We start from the raw sequence: 20,689 nt of genomic DNA, 5'->3' as shown, positions 1-20,689 counted from the left end.
ATTTTTAAATACTATCCAGTAAAGTAAAAAATACCTCAACATTTTAATTAAGTAGGCCTACAGTACTTGAGTAAATGTACTTACAGTAGTTACTTTCCACCACTGATGACTTCCTCTTTCAGAAATGTAAACACCACTGCTTGATGTTGTGAAGATTTTCAATAAAGTTTTATGTGAAGCATTTTGTAAACTTTGTTTTTAGGTGCTCTGTAAATAAAGTTTATTATTTTTATTATGAAGTTTAAGTATAGAAAAATAACATCAATAGCCTATACTCACTGCTGGGTTTGTGGTCAATTATATCACGCACGCACGCGCACACACACACACACACACACACACACACACACACACACACACACACACACACACACACACACACACACACACACACACACACACACACACACACACACACACACACACACACACACACACACACACACACACACACACACACACACACACAATATTTATATATTTTTTCGGCCATGGTAGACATACATTATTTATTTTCATTATTGGTACCTGTCATTGTCAGTAATTATACACATAATTTGTAATATGTGTCCTGTACAAGTTTTGTTTAAAAAGCCTAAAAGGCAAATAGAAATGAATGTTTAGTTATATGTTCCAATGTTCAATGCTAAAAACACAATTAAATTTTTAATTGCAATTATTTGTATGACAATTAGGCCTAATCGTCAAGTAACATTTCATGATCGTGACAAAGAACTTTGAGAACCAATGTTCTAGCTCATCTAGCTCATTTAATCTCGCCAGGTCTGAAGGGGCTGGGCGGAGAGTTATGTTTTCACAACGTGCCGCATTGTGAGTTTGTAGATCAGATATTTTCACTATACTGTAAGTAGGTAGCCTTTAGCCATGTGGCCCATGATAGGACATAGGCTCCTGCCCATAGGTCAGGAGCCTATCTCCTGTTTCTGTAGCGTGAGGTACAAATGCATCCCCCAGCCATGATGTAAGTACACCTCTGCGACATACTAGCGTCTTGTCCAGGGCCCCTGGACATGACGCTAAGATGTCGCAGGGACTTATTACCCTGCCACACTCACTATAGTTTCACTAGTTTTGAGAATTTACTAGTGACGTTTCTTTCCTATAATGACATGCCCAAAATAGGGCCAGGTTGAAAGTGGTTTTTAAAAAAAAGGTCACATAAAATGATTGATGTTTTGTGTTCTGTGTTCTGTGACAAACAAAAAAAATACTGTGATAATCAGTGAACAAATCCCTGAAAAGAGCAGCAGAAGCATGATGAGACCAGTTAATAACTTAAGCACGTTTTCTATCATTATTCTATTGTTATTACTTATGCTGCTGCATTGTCTGAAGACAGCCGAACCAAAATAAGTTTTACTCTTATGTACCTGTACACAAGATGTAACAATAAAGTACAACCTTGAACCTTGAACCTTGAACCTTGAGCAACAAAACAAAAACACGCTTCACAGGCTAAACAACAGACTGTGCTCTTGAAATGGCATGTTTTTGTTTTGCCTTGAGGCCCAGAATATGTGGGCAGCGAAAGATAAGAAACTGCACAGGAGAGAATGTTAACCACAATAAAGACCTTCATGAGAGTTAGTTTTAAAATGACTGAAAGGTGTCAAGGGAAAATAGGGCACAGGAAGCTGCACACGCCAACTCTGTTCCTCCGCGCTGTGACACCTTTTGTGACAAAGGTGAAACCTCTCTATGTGCTCGCACGTTATCTTATATTCTTCTGCTCCGTACACACTAAAATCTGCAGTGTACATTAGACCGTGACAGTGTACAAATGGAAAGAAAATGGATCTTTCTATGGAGGATTTTAGCGGGGGTGTCATCATGGCACACAGAGAACTGCTTGCTCTACAATCTTTGCATAATCCTCAAAACCACAACTATTGGTTCCTGTTCGCACTGCCTGCGCGTGTTACATAATGTTATCACATTCAACAGTAAACAACCTAACCTGGGAGAGGGAATCTGCTTGTGTCCTTTCATTGTGTGAATTAAGAAGAAAAGATAAGATCAGATAAGATAATAGGCTCTATGCACAGCAGCCATATTGGAAATAAGCTTGGCATCTACTTTCTTCCTTAACAGGTGCTACCAATAATACTAATTAAGGCTCTGTTCCATTCTGGTCAAACAGAGTCAGGGTGCTGGGCCGGCTCACTGGAAACGCCAGTGGGTCAAAGTGTGGTCCAGGGACCCTCATGGTTCCTTGAGGGGGTTCCAAATGGCCCCTTACAGATGTGTAACATGAATAACATTCGTGTACAAATGGAACCATTTGTACACTCTCAGAATTACGGGTGTCCTTGAAATTAAAAAGTTTGAGAACCACTGTGCTACACACGAAATGGAATAGAGCCTTCATTAGTATCATTGGTAACACCTGTGAAGGAAGCAGTAGCAGCAACAGCAGCTCGTAGCAGCAACAGCAGTAAGTGTGAAGCAAAGAGTAGATACAGGTAAAGGGCCGTAAGCAGTAGTAGTAGAGAGGCTTATTGTCGGTATCAGCCAATTACTCACAAGTCTATCCTCGTTTCAACCATATACCATAACAGAATGGACAAAGTGACGCCATTGGTTTCTACAGACCCGTTTTGAAGCCCGTTTTGAAGCGATTTCAAATCCACCATCTTTCTATATCCAGTCCGAAATGCTACCGGAAACGACTGCTATTGGCTGCAACCCGCAGCGAGGGCGGGTCTTCACTCGGTAGAACCAGTAGAAACCCTAGAAACATACCCTACTTTATCATTCATTTTTAAATTAATGCGACCATAATTTACTAAATGCATATCATGAGGATTTAAAAAATACTTTAAACTAGCGATTGAAAACATAAAGTGTATATGAAAAGGTTTACTAAGGTAATAAAATCAAGTGTAAAGTTCACCAAAAACCTCATTGACTTGTTTTGAAATGTATTGTGACCGGTAGAAGGTGAAATAGCGCTGGGCCATTAATAGGAACAGCAGGCTGAACGAGAATCCGGAAGTGAGCTTCAATTCCAGCGAAGGGGGTTGGCCCCTTGGTTTCAACGCATTTGACCTCTGGGAGATGGATTGCTGAGGAGGAGCCCCACACCTACCATCAGCTCCCAGTACTCACCTCACGGCTTGCCGCACCCAAGCCGTGCTACTCATATGCTGAATTAGTAGGGGGTACTAAGCACAAAAAATGGCCAAATCGTTACGCGGCGGATAAAAGCACCAAATTTGGTTCACGCACTCTTTAGGATGTATCTCATCATCTCAGAAGGGGTGCCCAAAAATTTTGACCCATTAAAGGGTTTTTTAAAGGAAAAATCAAAAATGGCCGCCAGAAATGACCCATGATTCCTAAAAGTTGATATAATTCTGACATTTTGGCTGATTGTGCTAAATACTGTATAACTTTTACATTTATAGTAAATAGACTGATATTAAAGGATTTGGCAAAAATAACCCATGAAAAATGTCTTAAATATTTAAACAACTCTAAATGCCCAAAATTGTCTTAAAAACCACTCTGAATAAGATGACCTTCCACATTAATCCTTTTCTAAGTGATATATTGTCAATGCCAAATATACTTAATTGTTTTCTAAAACTTTTAAAAGACCCTATGAATGATTACCAATACATAATATATTGTACAAATCTTCATATGACCAGAGATCAAGCCCTCTATTGGGGCACAACTCCATAGCGTTTTAATGCCCCAAAAATGTAGGAGAGTGTGGGAGCAGACAGGTTCTCGTGCTTGGAGTGTGGGAGCAGACAGGTTCTCGTGCTTGAAATTAAACAAAGTTGCAACCTTGTGCGGGAAAGCAGAAGATCAAAGACACACACACCAGCACCCCCCCCCCCCCCCTTAAAAACGGTCTGGGGGGCTCACAAAAGCCTGAGTAGACGATAAAATGACCCAAAGTTTTTTTTAAAGTGAAATATCCCTTTAACATGTTGTCCCTGCTACCTGCATGTCACACAGTTAACATGTTGTCCCTGCTACCTTCATGTCACACAACAGTTAACATGTTGTCCCTGCTACCTGCATGTCACACAACAGTTAAGATGTTGTCCCTGCTACCTGCATGTCACACAACAGTTAAGATGTTGTCCCTGTTACCTGTATGTCACACAACAGTTAAGATGTTGTCCCTGTTACCTGCATGTCACACAACAGTTAAGATGTTGTCCCTGTTACCTGCATGTCACACAACAGTTAAGATGTTGTCCCTGTTACCTGTATGTCACACAACAGTTAAGATGTTGTCCCTGCTACCTTCATGTCACACAACAGTTAACATGTTGTCCCTGCTACCTGCATGTCACACAACAGTTAAGATGTTGTCCCTGTTACCTGTATGTCACACAACAGTTAAGATGTTGTCCCTGTTACCTGCATGTCACACAACAGTTAAGATGTTGTCCCTGTTACCTGCATGTCACACAACAGTTAAGATGTTGTCCCTGTTACCTGTATGTCACACAACAGTTAAGATGTTGTCCCTGTTACCTGCATGTCACACAACAGTTAACATGTTGTCCCTGCTACCTGCATGTCACACAACAGTTAAGATGTTGTCCCTGTTACCTGTAAGTCACACAACAGTTAAGATGTTGTCCCTGCTACCTGCATGTCACACAACAGTTAAGATGTTGTCCCTGCTACCTGTATGTCACACAACAGTTAACATGTTGTCCCTGCTACCTGTATGTCACACAACAGTTAAGATGTTGTCCCTGCTACCACTAGGTGACTGTCACTTCCTGTCACTTCCTGTTTCAGATTATTTTGGGCACCCCTTCTAGGATGTGTTAGGATGACCCAAGGGACATATGTGCCAAATTGTATGCTTTTTGGAGATTCTATAGGCTTTTTGAGTCAATCGCCAGCACTGTAGGCGGACATTTTCAATTTAGTCAATAACTCACTTCCTGTTGAAGACTTTTTTGGGCACCCCTTCTAGGATGTCTTAGGATGACCCAAGGGACATGTGTGACACATTTTATACTTTTTGGAGATTCTTTAGTTGTCTTTTGAGTCAATCGACAACACTAGGCGGCCATTTTCAATTTGGTCAATAACTCACTTCCTGTTTCAGAATGTTTTGGGCACCCCTTCTAGGATGTCATAGGATGACCCAAGGGACATGTGTGCCACATTTTATGCTTTTTGGAGATTATTTTGGTGTCTTTTGAGTCAACGGTCAACAGTTTAGGTGGCCATTTTGGATTTTGTCCATAACTCACTTCCTGTTTAAGATTTTTTTGGGCACCCCTTCTAGGATGTTTTAGGATGACCCAAGGGACATCTGTATCAAATGTCATGCTTTTATCCACCGCGTAACGATTTTTCACTTAGTACCCCCTACTAAATTGGCGGTGTCAAGGATCGAACCCATGACCTTGTAGTCGAAAGGCAAGAGCTCTATACCGACTGAGCTACCCGTCCACACTAAGCACAATGTCTGTAACTAAAAAGATATGCTGTACATACAGTACATGGGCATAAAACACACACTCACACACACGCACGCACGCACACACACACACACACACACACACACACACACACACACACACACACACACACACACACACACACACATGCATGCATGCATTATACATACAGAGACAAATAGGCTTTTTGTTTCTGGACAACCGCTGGTCTGACTTAATTCCCACAGGCTACGGCACCACACACCCCTCAGGTCCTCGTTGACTGACACACCATGTTTGAAGAAGATCGGTCGGATGGTGCTCAAGACAAGTTATGCAGGGGACGGACGGACGGACGGACGGACGGACGGACGGACAGACAGAGGGACGGACAGACAGAGGTTCTGTGCATTAATAGATCGATAAAACATATTATAAAAGTACAATCTACAGTATCACCAGCTAATATATAAAAATGGAAACAAAAAAAACATTCTTACACCTATGTTATCCATACACATGGTTAGTTTTTTTTTATGCTAATAACAAAAAACAGAAAAACAAGTTTGAAGTTGTGAATCCTTGTCAAGGGTGTTTTCTAGAGGGCAAGTTTAGACACAAAAAAAGGAAACCAGAACAAAACATTGTATAAATCTTATGTAATTCATATATATATAAATCCTTTAAGAATATATTTTCACCAAACTTGTTTTTAAATTAGTGTGTTAATAAATCATAATTTGAAATGTTTTGGTAGGACGTGATTTGTCCCAATTCTCAAGAATGGGTGGTACAAGTGAACAGTGAACAGTGAATATGAGACGAGCAGTATGTCACGTATATGGATATTGGGTAACACTTGCTCATAAGGGCTTATGAGCAAGTGTCACCGGACATCGAAAGGCTGCTGTGATTCTTGGAAAAGGTCAAAGGTTTATAAGTGGCCACCTTTAACCCACCCGTCCTGATTAATTGACACTAACTTCCAGGAATAGGTTTGTTTTGATGTTGTTTTGAAGTGCGGAGGTCAATGTGTTATTAAGGGTTGATATTATACAGTGTTAGATCTGCTCGTTATGTCTGACCCTCAGCCCTGAGGTTGTGCAACAGAAAGTGCATCCTTCACAGTCAAGTTCTCAGACTGTAAATCTGGGAGTTTACAAATGCTACCAAATGGATCCATGAGGGTCCTTTACACTGATATGTTTTTGTGTTTTATCCATCCAGTCATCCTTTCCTTTCCATCCTGATCATGTCATCTTAATCAGAGCTTTGCAACTTCCTTCACATACAGGCGGAATATTCACATTAAGTCAGAGAAAGAAAAACAAAGATGCAGCAAAAATGAATAGATAAATGAATTAAAGAATAATCCGAGGTCTTAAAACATGACCTATGGCTATTTAGAGATCACAGTGAGTTGTGAACATAGATACCTACCTAGCCAGACAGACAGACAGACAGACAGACAGACACAGACACAGACACAGACACAGACACAGACACAGACACAGACACAGACACAGACACAGACACAGACACAGACACAGACAGACAGACAGACAGACACAGACACAGACAGACACAGACAGAGACACAGACAGACAGACAGACAGACAGACAGACAGACAGACAGACAGACAGACAGACAGACAGACAGACAGACAGACAGACAGACAGACAGACAGACAGACAGACAGACAGACAGACAGACAGACAGACCTTTATCGATCCTACAAGGGAAATACTCTCTCTCATACGTAGGTCTCTATAGGCTACTATGACGTGAGTAACAGTATGCATGATGTAGCACAAACCACATTTTGCCATTGTTGTGGAACATCTCCTGATAATGATCACGATGAGACCTGTGAGCAGTGTTGTAGTGCATTTACTACAATTGAGAAGTATTTGTACTTTGCTTGAGTTTATCCATTTCATGCTACTTTGCACTTCTGCTTAACTACACTTCATAAGGAAATATTGTCCTTTTTACTTTACTACAATTATTTGACAGCTTTAGTTACCATCAGCCATTACTTTGCAGATTTAGATTACTAATCCAAATTATAAATCAAGTAATAAATTGTCGGTTAAGCTACCCAGCTTAACCTAGCTATTGTTATTTTTGTGTCCAGAATCACTGCGCCGCGGCAGCCTACTCACGCACAAAATGTTTGTGTCCAGAATCACTGCGCAGCCTACTCACGCACAAAATAGATGACACAAAAAATAGGACCATGTAACAGAGGGGTCGAAATTGAACAAAACCTGTTCTATATGGTAGAAATAGGTCAACAATACAAATGACGCTAGTTTTTTTAATTAATTTATTTTTAATGAGCGGCCCCCACCAAATCTGCTAATCTACCGGAACTACTTCATATTTATCAGAACCGGACCATAACTCTGACCACGGGACTCGGGCAATCAATTAATACCTTTGCAACCACTACATTAATGGTAAGTATTTCCAACAGAAAATACTAAAAAAATCTGAACTAACCCTTTAAGTGGCAAAGTCAAAGATCTAAGTACTTCTTCCACCACTTGTGAGGAGGTCTCCTCTGTTTCCTGTTGGGGTCGCTGTCCCCTTGCTAGCTTGTACAAGAGCAGTAGTATGTACTGTGTAGGTTGAATGTAGGTCAAGAGAGATGTGCTGCAACTGTGTTATTCTAGTTGGCTGTGTGTCCAGACTGAAGCACATGGTGCAACAACACTCCTGTTTCATTTCTAAACTTATTCAATATCAAACTAATTGTACAATTTAAAGCTGCTGTTGTTCAGGACAGTTATAGTTTGTTACAGTCTGTTGTAGCCTACTCTGTGTATGTGCACTGCAATGGTTTTGTAATCGTTCAAATGTATATATTTGGCCGCAGACACCCATCTAAAAATATTTCTGTGCCACAGACCCCCTTACAAGATTTATGTTGTAAAACTGCATAAATGTTATTTTTCTTTAACATTTTTTCAAGATTCTTTTGAAAATAGCAGATCTACAATCTCACAACGTCGCATTGCGACACGCTCTGAGCTTATACTGTAGATCGGCTATTTTCAAATGGCCGATGTATATAGGGTTAAAGTGGTTAACCTGGTGTATACATTTTACATTTGTTTGGCATTTAGACACATTACTAAATATTTGACAGTGTATACAGTATAGTAACTGCTGCTGATCATAGCAGGTCCATTTGAACCAGTGCTCCATTAATGATTTTTTTGAGTTACAATTGAATTGAGGAAGGAAAGTGTCAAACCAAAATGCTCAGAGAGGAAGGGGAAGAAGTCCTGCCATCAGCTCATCAAGCAGCCCAAAGATGGCAGGCAAGGCAATTCAGAGAAAAACCAAATCCGTTCATGTGACATGTCTGGTTTCCCTCGTTGTTCCACGCGTGCGCCAGAACATGCTGTTCTTTCATTGAGGTCTGTTAGGTTATGCAACACCACCACGCTAAAGGAGAAGGGAGGCCTAGTGAGGTTTAACCAGGCTAATTGGTGGTCCATGTTCTAATTAAGTCACTCACTAATGGTTGGAATCCAGTGGCAAAGGATCGGCTGTTTTCAGCTCAGAGACAAAAGGTGTAGAAGGAAAAAAGGAGCAGCCCAAGTATAGAGCTTTGGGGGACCATCAAGTGGTCAACAAGTATATAAGGGTCAAGTGGTTATTTGAACTTATTTATGGTTAAAATGAGAACAAAGTATGACTTATCATCACAAAGGTGCTTTAATGTAGTGAAAGTAACCAGGTTAGTATTTACAAAAGATTATAAAATGTGCGCTCTGATATAACTGGTTCATATACAGTATGACTATACAAAATAGAACAAAACAAATACTTGAAGACAGATAGGATATGTACATTTTTAAGTTTAGCATATTTTTCTCCTTGATATTTTGTATTTATTTACATAGCTTTGTTGCGATCAACTAGATATCTATCCATAAATATCCTCTAAAAAATTATGTACTCTAAACGGTACTACTGAAAAAACCCGATTTATACTTTCTCGTACGCCAGTGTCACGTGTCAAAAGCCAGCAATATCCGACACGCAACACCGACATATGATGGAGCATAAATTAAGCATAATGGTTGCACACAGTCAACGTACATTCAAAGTGAAAGAGTGAAACATAAAAGTCCATTCAAACGTAAGACTCCTTGGCGTAAGAAAAGTCTTCGAACGGCAGCTGCTGGCTGCAGCGCTGCGACACGGCGTCGGAGCGCGTTCTGGACACAGACTCGGACATGGCCCTCTGGCGGTACGGCGGTATGACTCCGACAGCCACGTCGGCCGGCGTTTGCGTGAAGCAGTCCGTGGCGTACCGGTTCACGGGACAGCTCGACATGAAATCGCCGTTCACGGAGTTGGGGCGGGACCTCCTGCCCAGCTCTCGGGCGACGTGCACGGTCATGGTCCCGTACTGCGGAGGGGCGGGCAGGGCGGCGTTCTGCACGGCGTGCTCGTAGGTCGGAGGCCTGCAGGGAATCCTGGCGTCCACCTGCTGGAACACCTCGATGGCCGACAGGGGCCGGCGCTGCTTGATCAGATTGTCCGCCTGCCCCTCGCTCTGGGAGTCCTCCGGGAGGGTTCCGCAGGTGGTGAAGGGCCTCTCTTTCTGGTTTTTCTTCACACTGCCCCTGGAGAAGGAGAACTTGGCCCTGAGAAGGACCTTACTGTCGACCCTCATGGAATGGGAGCGTCTCTTCACCTCTGTGTCCTTTCTGGCGTCATCCTTCGCGCCGGAGGACGTGGCCTGGCGGGTGGAGTTCGCCCTCCGGACGCAGGCGGCGGGCGACCCCGGAGGGGAGCCGGTGAAAACGGAGCCCTCCGATTGGTTGCTCTCCAGCGAGCAGGACGAGGAGTGCGAGCAGTCCTTGGACAGGTTGGCGAGATTGCCGGCGGCGTACAGCGCCGGTTCGGTGTTCCACGGCAGCGCCTCCGACCCAGCTCTTCCCCGTCCTCTGAGCAAGAAGGAATCGTCTGAGACGGGCTTCTTCAGAGGCTGCTCTCTCTCCTGGGTGCAGTCCTCCTGGCTCCTGGCCAAGCTACGCAGGCTCCTCACCGCAGAAATGGGCGAGATGATGGGTTCGGAGCAGCGGCGGTTGAAGGGGGCGGGCTTAGGGAAGGCGCCATCGTACGGGCGGGACGAGAGCGAGCTGGAAGAGCCGCCCGCTTCTCCGTCTGCGTCCGGGCCGGGGCTGTCGTACGCCGAGTCGTGGTGCTGGGAGGACAGGGAGTCCTCATCGATGTCTCCCAGGAGGTTGGAGACGTTTTCCCCCAGAATGTCATCGCAGTTCTCCATGAGGAACTTGGTCAACTCCGTCACCTGCAGGAAAACCAGGACAAGAGCTGGATGAGCCAACATGATTCACCATCCAAAATGCAGACACTCAACATCGATCAAAATACATACAAAAGGAAATTCAATATTAACTGTCAAAATGGCAAATCGATTAGCTAACTAATTAACTACAGCCTTTATCTTCCTGGAAAGTGATTGCTCTGAAATAGAAACCATTGTTCTTGCGTCAATAAAATATATATAAAACATTTGAAATAACTACTAATAATGTCATCGGTAGGCAGGTTTCTGAACTGACCACAGCCCACCTCTGAGATGCACAGCAGGTAGACAGAAATGGTGCCTCCTTATAATTAGTGAGGACCAATTATTCAACATAACATAAGGTTGAAAATCAGACCAAATAAGATTGAAAATGGATGAAGTTCTCCAATAATGATTCATAATTCAGCTTTTTATTCTAAATATATTTGCATATTATCTACATATTTCTCCTTTTCCTTTTTTAATCTATCCTCACATGCATGAATGGACATGTTTATAAATAATATTTTATATATTGCAATGGCATTTTAAAGTATCTGTTAATGCGAGTAGGCTAGTCTGTAAGATTTTAAGCCATTTGATTGTTTGTTTGACTAAACAAAAGTTGTACAATTTTAACTTTGGAAGACATTGATGTCATTGTACAGTGGTGCCTCCTCAATTGTTTTATTTTGCAAAGTATCTGTTAATGCAAATTGTTGTTGACATCAATACAAGACTGAACGTATATCAACAGATCCTTCAGTACTCTGTCAAACGAAACCCTCATGGCATTGCTTCAGAGCAACACTGTTGCTGCTGCAACCTGACTTGTGAAACTCGTTTGAGGTTTTCACCGCAGAGCTTCAAAGGGCCCTGGCTGCGCGAGGCGAGTGGCAGAAAATCTAGTCATAGCTAGAACTTTCTTTCACCTTATTCACTTTGGCCATCTGCTCGGCCGCCACCGGCGTGGCGTCCAGCTGCAGCAGCGTGGGCGCAATGCACACCGCCAGGTTGCTGGCGTCCATCTTGTTGGTGGCGGCGCTCTCGAGGACGCGGCAGAGGACGCTCAGGAGACAGCGGAGGAGCAGTCTGTTGGGCTCCGGAAGCATGTCTACCACCCTGCAGGGGGGAGGGGTGAAAGAGGAAGAGGATATATGTCAGTTGAGCGCCTTTTTTTTCTTTTTGACACTTCTCTTTTTTAAAACTGACATGTAGGCCAAGTGAGAAAAAGGGGAAGTGTTCTATATAATGTGTGAAAAACTAAATAAATGGGGACGACGACCTCAGCTCACTCTCTGAAAGTCTGCATTCAGAAAAATATTGTGTCTCCATTACTTTACTTCTATGGCATTCAAAGCTACAACGCTGGACTTGTTTTAATGAATAAAACGTTATTTTAACCAATCTGTATGGCAGAGTACGTTAATACAATATAACTAATACATCTGTATGGTAGAGTATGTTAATACAATATAACTAGTACTGCAGTGGGTGGAGGTGGTCTCCCTACACTTCCATTCAGACATTTAGACCCTGGTGTCGGGGTTAGGACACCTATAGTGCTGGTTGACAATATCAGTAAAGTTATTTGAAGCAGTGCGTGAGTGAGCCACAGCATTTTGCGGATTGTGGTTTTAAAATGGGGTACGTGGCTCTAGTAGCTGGGGAACATGAACTCACCTCTTGACGTGTGCGGCTCTCTGCTGGGTGTCCTCTGTGTCCAGAGCCTCCATCCAGGTGTCATACAGGTCAGAGACCAGCAGGCTACCGGGCAGATCCTTCAGGAAGCTCTGTGGTCAACAGGAAACACACCGTATCACATAACCATCCCTCTTGTGATCAACCACTTATATACTTAAGTCCTATATAAGCCCTATATACTTCATTGTATGATGAATAGCGAAAATAACTGATCTACAAGCTTGTGAGCTTGGAGAAAGTCTTGTCTAAAACCTTGGTCACTTGAAATTTGATGCAAATTGCACCGATTGCTTATTTGTGTCTTTGAGCTGTATTATCATTTACTTCTTGGTTATTGGTTACGTCCATGGTTTCTGTACAGGCTATGTCTGTAGTTAGCTGCATCCTGCTCTGTACAGCACTTTGGTCAATGAGAGTTGTTTTTAAATGTGCTCTATAAATATATTTGATTTGACTAGTTTCCTGTAGCCGTTATTACTACATGTGTGTGTTTTATTGTATCTCTGTTGTAGGCCTACTCAGTTTACCTTCTTTTCATATCACTGCTTTAAATCAGATTCTCAGAAAAGCCCTTCTAGAAACGGATGTTACAAGTTAGCATCCGCTATGATACTATGAACCTTGCATTAGGTAGCGGTCCTCTGTATCTGTCACTATTAGGGCGTGGCAATATATCAATATATTATACCGATATCGTAACATGTGACTAGATATCGTCTGGGATTATGGATCACATTGAAGTGAACATCTATAGGACGGGATGATGAACAACGTACTTTGAGGAGGCCCACAAGGTTGGTCACGTTCATGACGTCCATGTCCACCTCCTCGCCGCTGTTGAGCTGCTCTCTGGCCTGCTTCATGATCTTGTTGTTGCAGGGCTTCCTGAAGACCCCCTCCGTGGACGGACCTTTCTTCCACAGCAACGCCAGCATGACCTGATGGAAGGGAGGAGGGAGGGTTGACACGATCAGATTACGGTCGGTGACACAACAGAAGGTCATGCATGTGCATGAATAAGTCACAGGTCCGGTCAATGAGGTTCATGGGGATCATTACTTGAAAGTGTGTGTGTTTAAGTCGAGGCTGAGAGTGTTATTTACATCAGTTTGTACCAGGGATGGACAGCTGACCTACAGCAGTCATTCTATTCTCCGCCTTTTGACTTTCAAGGAACCTCAGTTTGATAAGCACTACTAGGCCATGGACCCCCATTTGGAACCCAATCTACGCTGTAATGTCTTAATTTAACTCAGAGAGTGTATCAGCTGCATCGATTAAGTTACTAACTATCAATTATTGAATAACCCCCTCAAAGACCCCTGGGGGGGTCCCAGGACCCAACGTTGAGAGAGACCACTGCCCATCCCTGGCACATCCCACTTTTAAAACAGGTGAAACATTCGATGAAGACGCGTTGTGAGCTTGTAGATCGGCTATGTTCGGCGAAGATATTTGCTGTAGAGGGGGAAACAAGGAGCGGACCAAATACAGAGCCCTGGGGGACCCCCGTCAATGAATTAAATAGTTAAGAGACGTCTCAAACAAACCACAACTGTGCTAATTTTAACCTGACATGTTGTACAATGTAATTGGTTCTCGTTTCTTTCGTTTTTTCCCTACTTCACTTCACTTGCCACTTGTAATGTTTTCTGTTTGTTGCCCATAGGGACTATGTTGCTATGCATGCAAATTACAGGAGCATTTCGTATTTCTTTATATAGATGTTAATCAAATAAGCCACGAGAAAGGTAAACTAAAGTAAGAATTCATTAAACATTCACTTCGACACCTGCACTGCAGCTGTTTCGCAAGAGACAGAGCTGTGACATGCGTGCGAGGCGACCACACGGGTCCTGTTCACAGGTTCATGGTGTCACCTCAGAATGAAGCCGCTACACGGCACTATGCAGCATGCAACATGCACGCTTAAATGAGCACCTCACATGTTTGCAACCATATCTATAATTGCTCCTCCTCACGAACGCTCATTATAAAATGACACCTTTTCTTCCTGACAGTCTTTCTGTGTCAGAGGAAAGGTATGGACACTTCATAAAACAAAGTTGTGATGGCAGGTTAAAAGTGGTTTAATCAATTTGTGGCCAAACTTTCAGCAAAAGTAGCAGATTCACAAGCTCAAAACGAGCTTGTGGATCTGCTACTTTTGATGGTTTCCCGGTTTGAATGGTTTTAAAACAAAGAGGAACGTACTGCGATTGGTTTGGGCAGCTGGCCGTCATCGGGGCAGATCCGGGTCAGGGGCTGTCCGAACAGCTGGGTTCTGGACTCAGAATGGGCCTTCCTCCCATGCAGAACGCTCTTCAAGATGTTCCACTTGCTGCCGTTCTCTGATGGAGGAACAAAAACAAAGTGTTTGGATCAGTCACCATGACAGCAGCACCGGGTATGTTGTTGGGTTGACATCACTAGCTGCACTACAAATACGTCCTGTTAGGAGTGTGAAGTTTTGTCCTTTTAAAATGCTTAACTTATTGAAATGCTGTACAGTGGGGTGGGGGGGGAGAGAGAGAGAGAGAGAGAGAGAGAGAGAGAGAGAGAGAGAGAGAGAGAGAGAGAGAGAGAGAGAGAGAGAGAGAGAGAGAGAGAGAGAGAGAGAGAGAGAGAGAGAGAGAGACTTTTCAATGCATCATTACTGTACACTGCACTAACCAGTACTATGAATGTTGAATAATAACGGTGTTTTTGCATGCAGCGTGTTGAGAAACCGCTAAGCATGCCAGCACACGCTGCATGGGGCCCCAGACAGTTGCAGAGGGGCCCCTTGCAACTGTGACAGGCTGACATTTGGAGGTTGAGGTTTTCAAACTCACCAATAGGCAGCTGCGCCAGCCTGTCGTCTTGGTGATGCAAGGCCTTCATGGACAGGGCGGAGATCTTCGCATCGCCCTGACAACGAAACAAAATATGAGTAAAGACATGAGGATGAGGATGTATATGTGTCATTAGCAGAGGGTGGGGGGGTAGGGGTGTGAGGGCAGGGCAGGGCAGGGCCCGTATCTAACAGTCCTAAAACCACACGGCCTCGCATACACTCTCGTAACCACACTGTTATATGCACACACCCTCACAGCCACACACAATGTCACAAGCAAATACTATTCCACACACACACACACACACACACACACACACACACACACACACACACACGCACCCCCCCAAAAGCACGCACACCCTCACACAAACCCATACACTCACACACTCTCCCTCTTCATGTCTACTTCATGTCTACTACTTCACCTTGTCTACAACAAGACGTCTACAACAACCCACAAGATCGACCCCAACCTCAACACCACCCACTCCAAAATTGCCCGTATTTTCATCAACCCATGCTCTACATTAATGTCATATATGAACTGCAAGTCCACCACCAGTGGGGGGTGTGGGTTGTTTAATTTCAAAGCAGAATGAGAATTGACTCACCTCAAGTGGAAACCCAATGAAAGGTTCCATTCCACCTCCTGTTAGAGTTTTAGTCTGGAAAGCAGAGAGACAGAGAGTGAGGCCCACGGAGAACGTGTAAGCTATATACTGTACATCTACAGTATACAGTGTACATCCACTCACTGTACGGTAGACAGTTTATCTATACCAGTGGTTCTCACCCTGCGGTTCAGGACCCCCATGGGGGCCCCCCACAATGTGCAACATTATTTTCTCACTTAAACAGTAAACAAATCAACATACACAGCATACGTGTATACAGGGTATCTGCACATTTCTAAAATGTCAATTTAAGAACTTTTAAGACCTTTTTAATACCTCTAAAATAAAATAAAAAGATTGTTACTGTATCAAAAGTAATCAACAAACTATACAAAATCAATAAGGCATTGTCAATAAGATAGACGCAAAGATTGTGAAAGGCGTTGTGAGCATGTAGATCAGCTATTTTCACAATATTTAGGTTGAGAACCACTTTTCTACTATACATGTGTACATCCACTGTATGGTAGACAGTTTATCTATACTATTACATGTGTACTACATCCCCAACTGTGTTGTATGAGGGAGGGACTTACAGCGATGCTGCCACTCAACACCTTCATGAGTAGGCTTGGAGGAGAAGTACAACCGGTCCTCTCTTTTGCTTCCTTAATCTTCCTGTGATGAGGAAACAAATAAAATAAATACAAACTCAATCTGACTGACAATCTACATTTGGTATACAGTCAGTCTGTGTAGCACTGATTATTATCACACAGCCTGGCGGTTTGCTCCGCACGCTGCTACTCACATTGTCTAAAACTAAAGTGCATACATTAACTGTTTTTGTGGCAAAAAAGACAAAGTTATATATATAATAGAATTAATATAATATACACATAAAACATTCATCAAAAGAATATTTTATTTTAAATTAAGTTAAGCAAAAAAATATTTGTTGGCGTTAAAAAAACCACATTTTAAATTAATGTAACTTTAAACGTAATGAAGCATTTTGCATATCAAACAAAATGTTCAACATGACACATAATAATAGCTTAAATTTATATAGCGCCTTTCATAATACCAAGGACTCTTTACATCAAAAACAATTAACCAACAAACAAACCACCAAACAAAACAAACAACTATAAGCCATAAGCCTGAGAGAATAGGCGTCTTTTCATGGCAGCCTTAAAAGAGAATGCAGTGTTGGAGCATGGCTCCACCACTGCATGTGACACATAACACATGCATAAAAAAAGTCCTCAGTGTTAATTTAACTCCAAGCCAGTGCAAACTCTTGGAAGTTACAAAACCTAGCAATCTCGCATATAATGAAATTATTCTCATTTAATCTTGAGTGTTCATTTAACTCTGAGCGTTAATAACAATTTAATGTTAAAGAGTTATCGGCGCGTACCTGTGCAGAGTATCCAACCAGCGTTCTTTGACCTCAGGCGAGCTGGAGGCAGATTAACAGCATGGCACGAGTTACCAATCCACACAGAGAGAGAGACACACAGACAGACAGAGTGAGAGTTAGTGGGTGGACTGAAAACAACAGCAGCTCCGCCTGCCTCTTTTAATATCTCTGGTGGAAAAAAAGGCTTTGTTTTTTTTTTCTTGGAAACTATATCATGTCATGGGACAGGAAGTAAGCGTCATGGCGGCCTGACACCGCCTTCTTCCACTTCCTGATGTGCTGCTGCTGTGCTTGATGTCCACCGATGGAAAAGCACGGCAGCGTGACGGAGAGACTGTCATTGTCTGTGTCATTGTCTCACGCACCTGACCAGAACACCTGTCAACCACCACTGTGTCTGGGGTGATAGTCTACCTTAGAGTTATGTCTACGCGCGTGTTTGACTGTCATCATTTGTTTTGAACGTACACTGTATAACACCACATACTGTATATCAGTGGTTCTCAAACCCCCTGGTACCCCCCCCCCCCCCCCAATGATTGAGAACCCACTTTGAGAACCAATGCTGAATAACACCTCGTATATATATAACTCTTATATTACATTTATTAGTTTTGTTACATTTCTCTAAATGATCCTTGCATGACCACTTTGACCCTGTATATACTTAGTAAAACAGAACTGTGGTAAGTTAACTGTACTCTTTTTTTCTCTCAACACCAAATCTTTATGCCAAAAATAGCCAATCTACAAGCTCACAAGGCAGATCTGCTATTTTTGGCAAACGTCTCCCTCAGAATAGGGATGCTGGGGTTCAAGTGGTTAACGATGGCAAAACAGTGCTGTGCATTTCTCAAAAACACCACCACACAATGTATAACCTGCAAAAGCCCACAACTTGTGCAAAATCCGTAGCTGATCTCTCAAAAGTAAATATGTCAGTGCCATCAGAATGACATGTGTCTTTGTTTACAAACCAGACAGTCAACATCCTTAGTCATATTGTCAATAAAACAGTGTGTGTTCTCATGTAAACTATATGGTAAGCTAAGATTTGATGGCAATGATTGAAAATGTTCAATCTTTACCTTTTTCTGTGTGACATATCAATTTCAACAGTACAAAATTACACATTACAGTACCGTACTGGGATTGATTGAGAGGATTCCCTTTAATGCTTTTATGGTTTGTACTGTAACTTGTTGACAGACCATGTCATTGCAATAAAGAAAAAGACAAGACTGCTTTACAGCGCTGCATAGCACAAAGAAAGAAAATATACACAATTTGAAATGTAAACATAGGAAACATGGCTTAGGCAGAACTGTAAAAGCAGCACTGTATGTGGAAGTACAGTGCTGTCCGTCTCCTGATGGTCGGGGGACTAATTCTCATCCATATCACAATAGTTAAAAAAGTTAAAATGCTTGACACTTTCAAGATTTTGTTGAAAATGTTCAAAAATTGCAGAAATCCGCAACAACAAAAAAATTGTCAACGTACAAATATGGATAAAGAGGTTAAAATGTATTGACAAATATAGCTGGGTGACCCACTCAAGGTCCCCTGGGGGTCCCCGGACCCCACTTTGAGAACCAATGCTGTAGGTAATGACATTATGCATTTGCATTTATGTATCAAAGCATTCGCAATTTGTTCAAAAGAATGAGACTATTTATTTAGAGTAGACAATATATTTTTATATGCCAGTGACTACCCTCCCCTGTGCTATTGTTGGCACCTAGACTCTGTGGTGGCGGGCAGGTACTTTACCATCCGAGCACTGAGAAATACTTTTTTTTATGATGTACACAAGTGACTATATGTGATTGGAAGTGGAACAAGTAATTTAGAGAATTTCAATTCTGAACTGAGAAATGTGCCAAAGCGACTGAGAAAAACTGCAACAACATTTTTATTTTTTTGTTTTCGAATGCATGGGCCTGCATGGCATCACACACACGTGGCGTTGTCATTGTCATCGTCATCATTCTCTACCCACGGAAATAGAGAAAACCACAACTATTTTCTGATAACAGTGAAAGACTGTTGTTTCAGGAGTCTGTTTCAGGCAGGACCTGTTGAATGAATCCCAGCTTCTAGGAAAGACGACAATTAAACGACAGTTTCAACTCTTATTAGGTGAGAAAACTGTAGGAGTCCATAAAGGCTTTAAAGCTGTACTATGTAACTTTCCTGCGCAAGCGTTGACATTTTTTTTTAACCATTGAGCTAATAGAGCATGCCTGCTTGCTCAGGGGATACATTTTATCTTCACCTTCAGGTCAAAATTTGTGTCAAACCAGAAACAGGATCATGTCAAAGGTCAAGTCTCACCTAGACACAGGATCTAAATGTCCCAATAGAAGAGCAGGGAGGCAAAATACAACCACCCCAATTGTATAAGTATTATAGTGTATTAACAACATTCAAAGATTTGCACACATTTTCACGATTTTTCAAAATAGCAGATGTACAAGCTCACAGCGCAGTACAAAGTATTGCACTATGAGCTTGTATATCTGCTATTTTTAATAGCCAAACAATGTGCTATAAATATGTATAGCTAAAATCTAATATGACAGATGCTTTCCCGGTTTAATGGGTTAAATGATCAATTCATAACTACAGTATACAGTCACTGAGCTGTTTACAGAAACATCTCCATGCCCACTGTCTATTAGTCAATATCTGATGTTCTCTTTTGTTTTTATTGTAAAAGCCTGCGTTTCCAAACGACGAAGGTCCTCTGGTGCAAAAGAAAATCCCCAGAGTCATGTGAGCGATCTGTCAGATGACTCCAAGCTTCCTATATTAAACAAACCAACACAGAACTCTCTCTACTTCCCTTTTTTCAATTAACTGAAACGAGCTTCGTTCACGGAGTGTGTGGGGCATTCCATGATACTACGTGTCACTGGACCAGTAAACAAGTTAAGAGAAACAGAAAGAGAGACAGAAAGACACTTTTTCACAACAACAACAACAACAAGACATATAAAGTGTGCAGGCGTGCATGTTTGTGTGTCTGTGCACGACGACACGTGTGTGTGTGTGTGTGTGTGTGTGTGTGTGTGTGTGTGTGTGTGTGTGTGTGTGTGTGTGTGTGTGTGTGTGTGTGTGTGTGTGTGTGTGTGTGTGTGTGTGTGTGTTGTGTGTGTGTGTGTGTGTGTGTGGTTTAGATTTCTTAGACATAATGGTTAAAAGAAATACATATGTTAAATGCTTCTCACAGAAACGTCAATGATAAAAACACAATAAAGTCAGTGACTTATTTCCATCGTGGTCCTTGGTCTGAGACAAACAAAACATTAACAACATAATAC

General features: G+C 42.3%; 1 protein-coding gene across 1 annotated transcript in view; it reads right to left on the bottom strand.

Annotated features, from left to right (window-relative positions):
• Positions 1-9,161: 9,161 nt before the first annotated feature.
• The window catches only part of tagapb (T cell activation RhoGTPase activating protein b), a gene marked incomplete at its 5' end in the record, with an annotated part of 37,992 nt that continues 26,464 nt past the window's right edge, over positions 9,162-20,689 (bottom strand). Inside the window, 9 exons of the mRNA XM_080452528.1 lie at positions 9,162-10,780; positions 11,713-11,902; positions 12,464-12,573; positions 13,261-13,422; positions 14,699-14,835; positions 15,319-15,394; positions 15,935-15,988; positions 16,534-16,615; positions 17,361-17,402. Of these exons, the coding sequence (XP_080308654.1) occupies positions 9,596-10,780; positions 11,713-11,902; positions 12,464-12,573; positions 13,261-13,422; positions 14,699-14,835; positions 15,319-15,394; positions 15,935-15,988; positions 16,534-16,615; positions 17,361-17,402 (2,038 nt within the window). The 3' untranslated portion in view covers positions 9,162-9,595. The remainder of the gene's footprint in view (positions 10,781-11,712; positions 11,903-12,463; positions 12,574-13,260; positions 13,423-14,698; positions 14,836-15,318; positions 15,395-15,934; positions 15,989-16,533; positions 16,616-17,360; positions 17,403-20,689) is intronic.

This window comes from Gymnoscopelus braueri, assembly GCF_963280865.1.
Source record: "Gymnoscopelus braueri genome assembly, chromosome: 16".
NCBI lineage: Eukaryota > Metazoa > Chordata > Actinopteri > Myctophiformes > Myctophidae > Gymnoscopelus > Gymnoscopelus braueri.
Note: the sequence above shows the minus strand (reverse complement) of the source record. Positions and strands in the feature narration are given on the sequence as shown.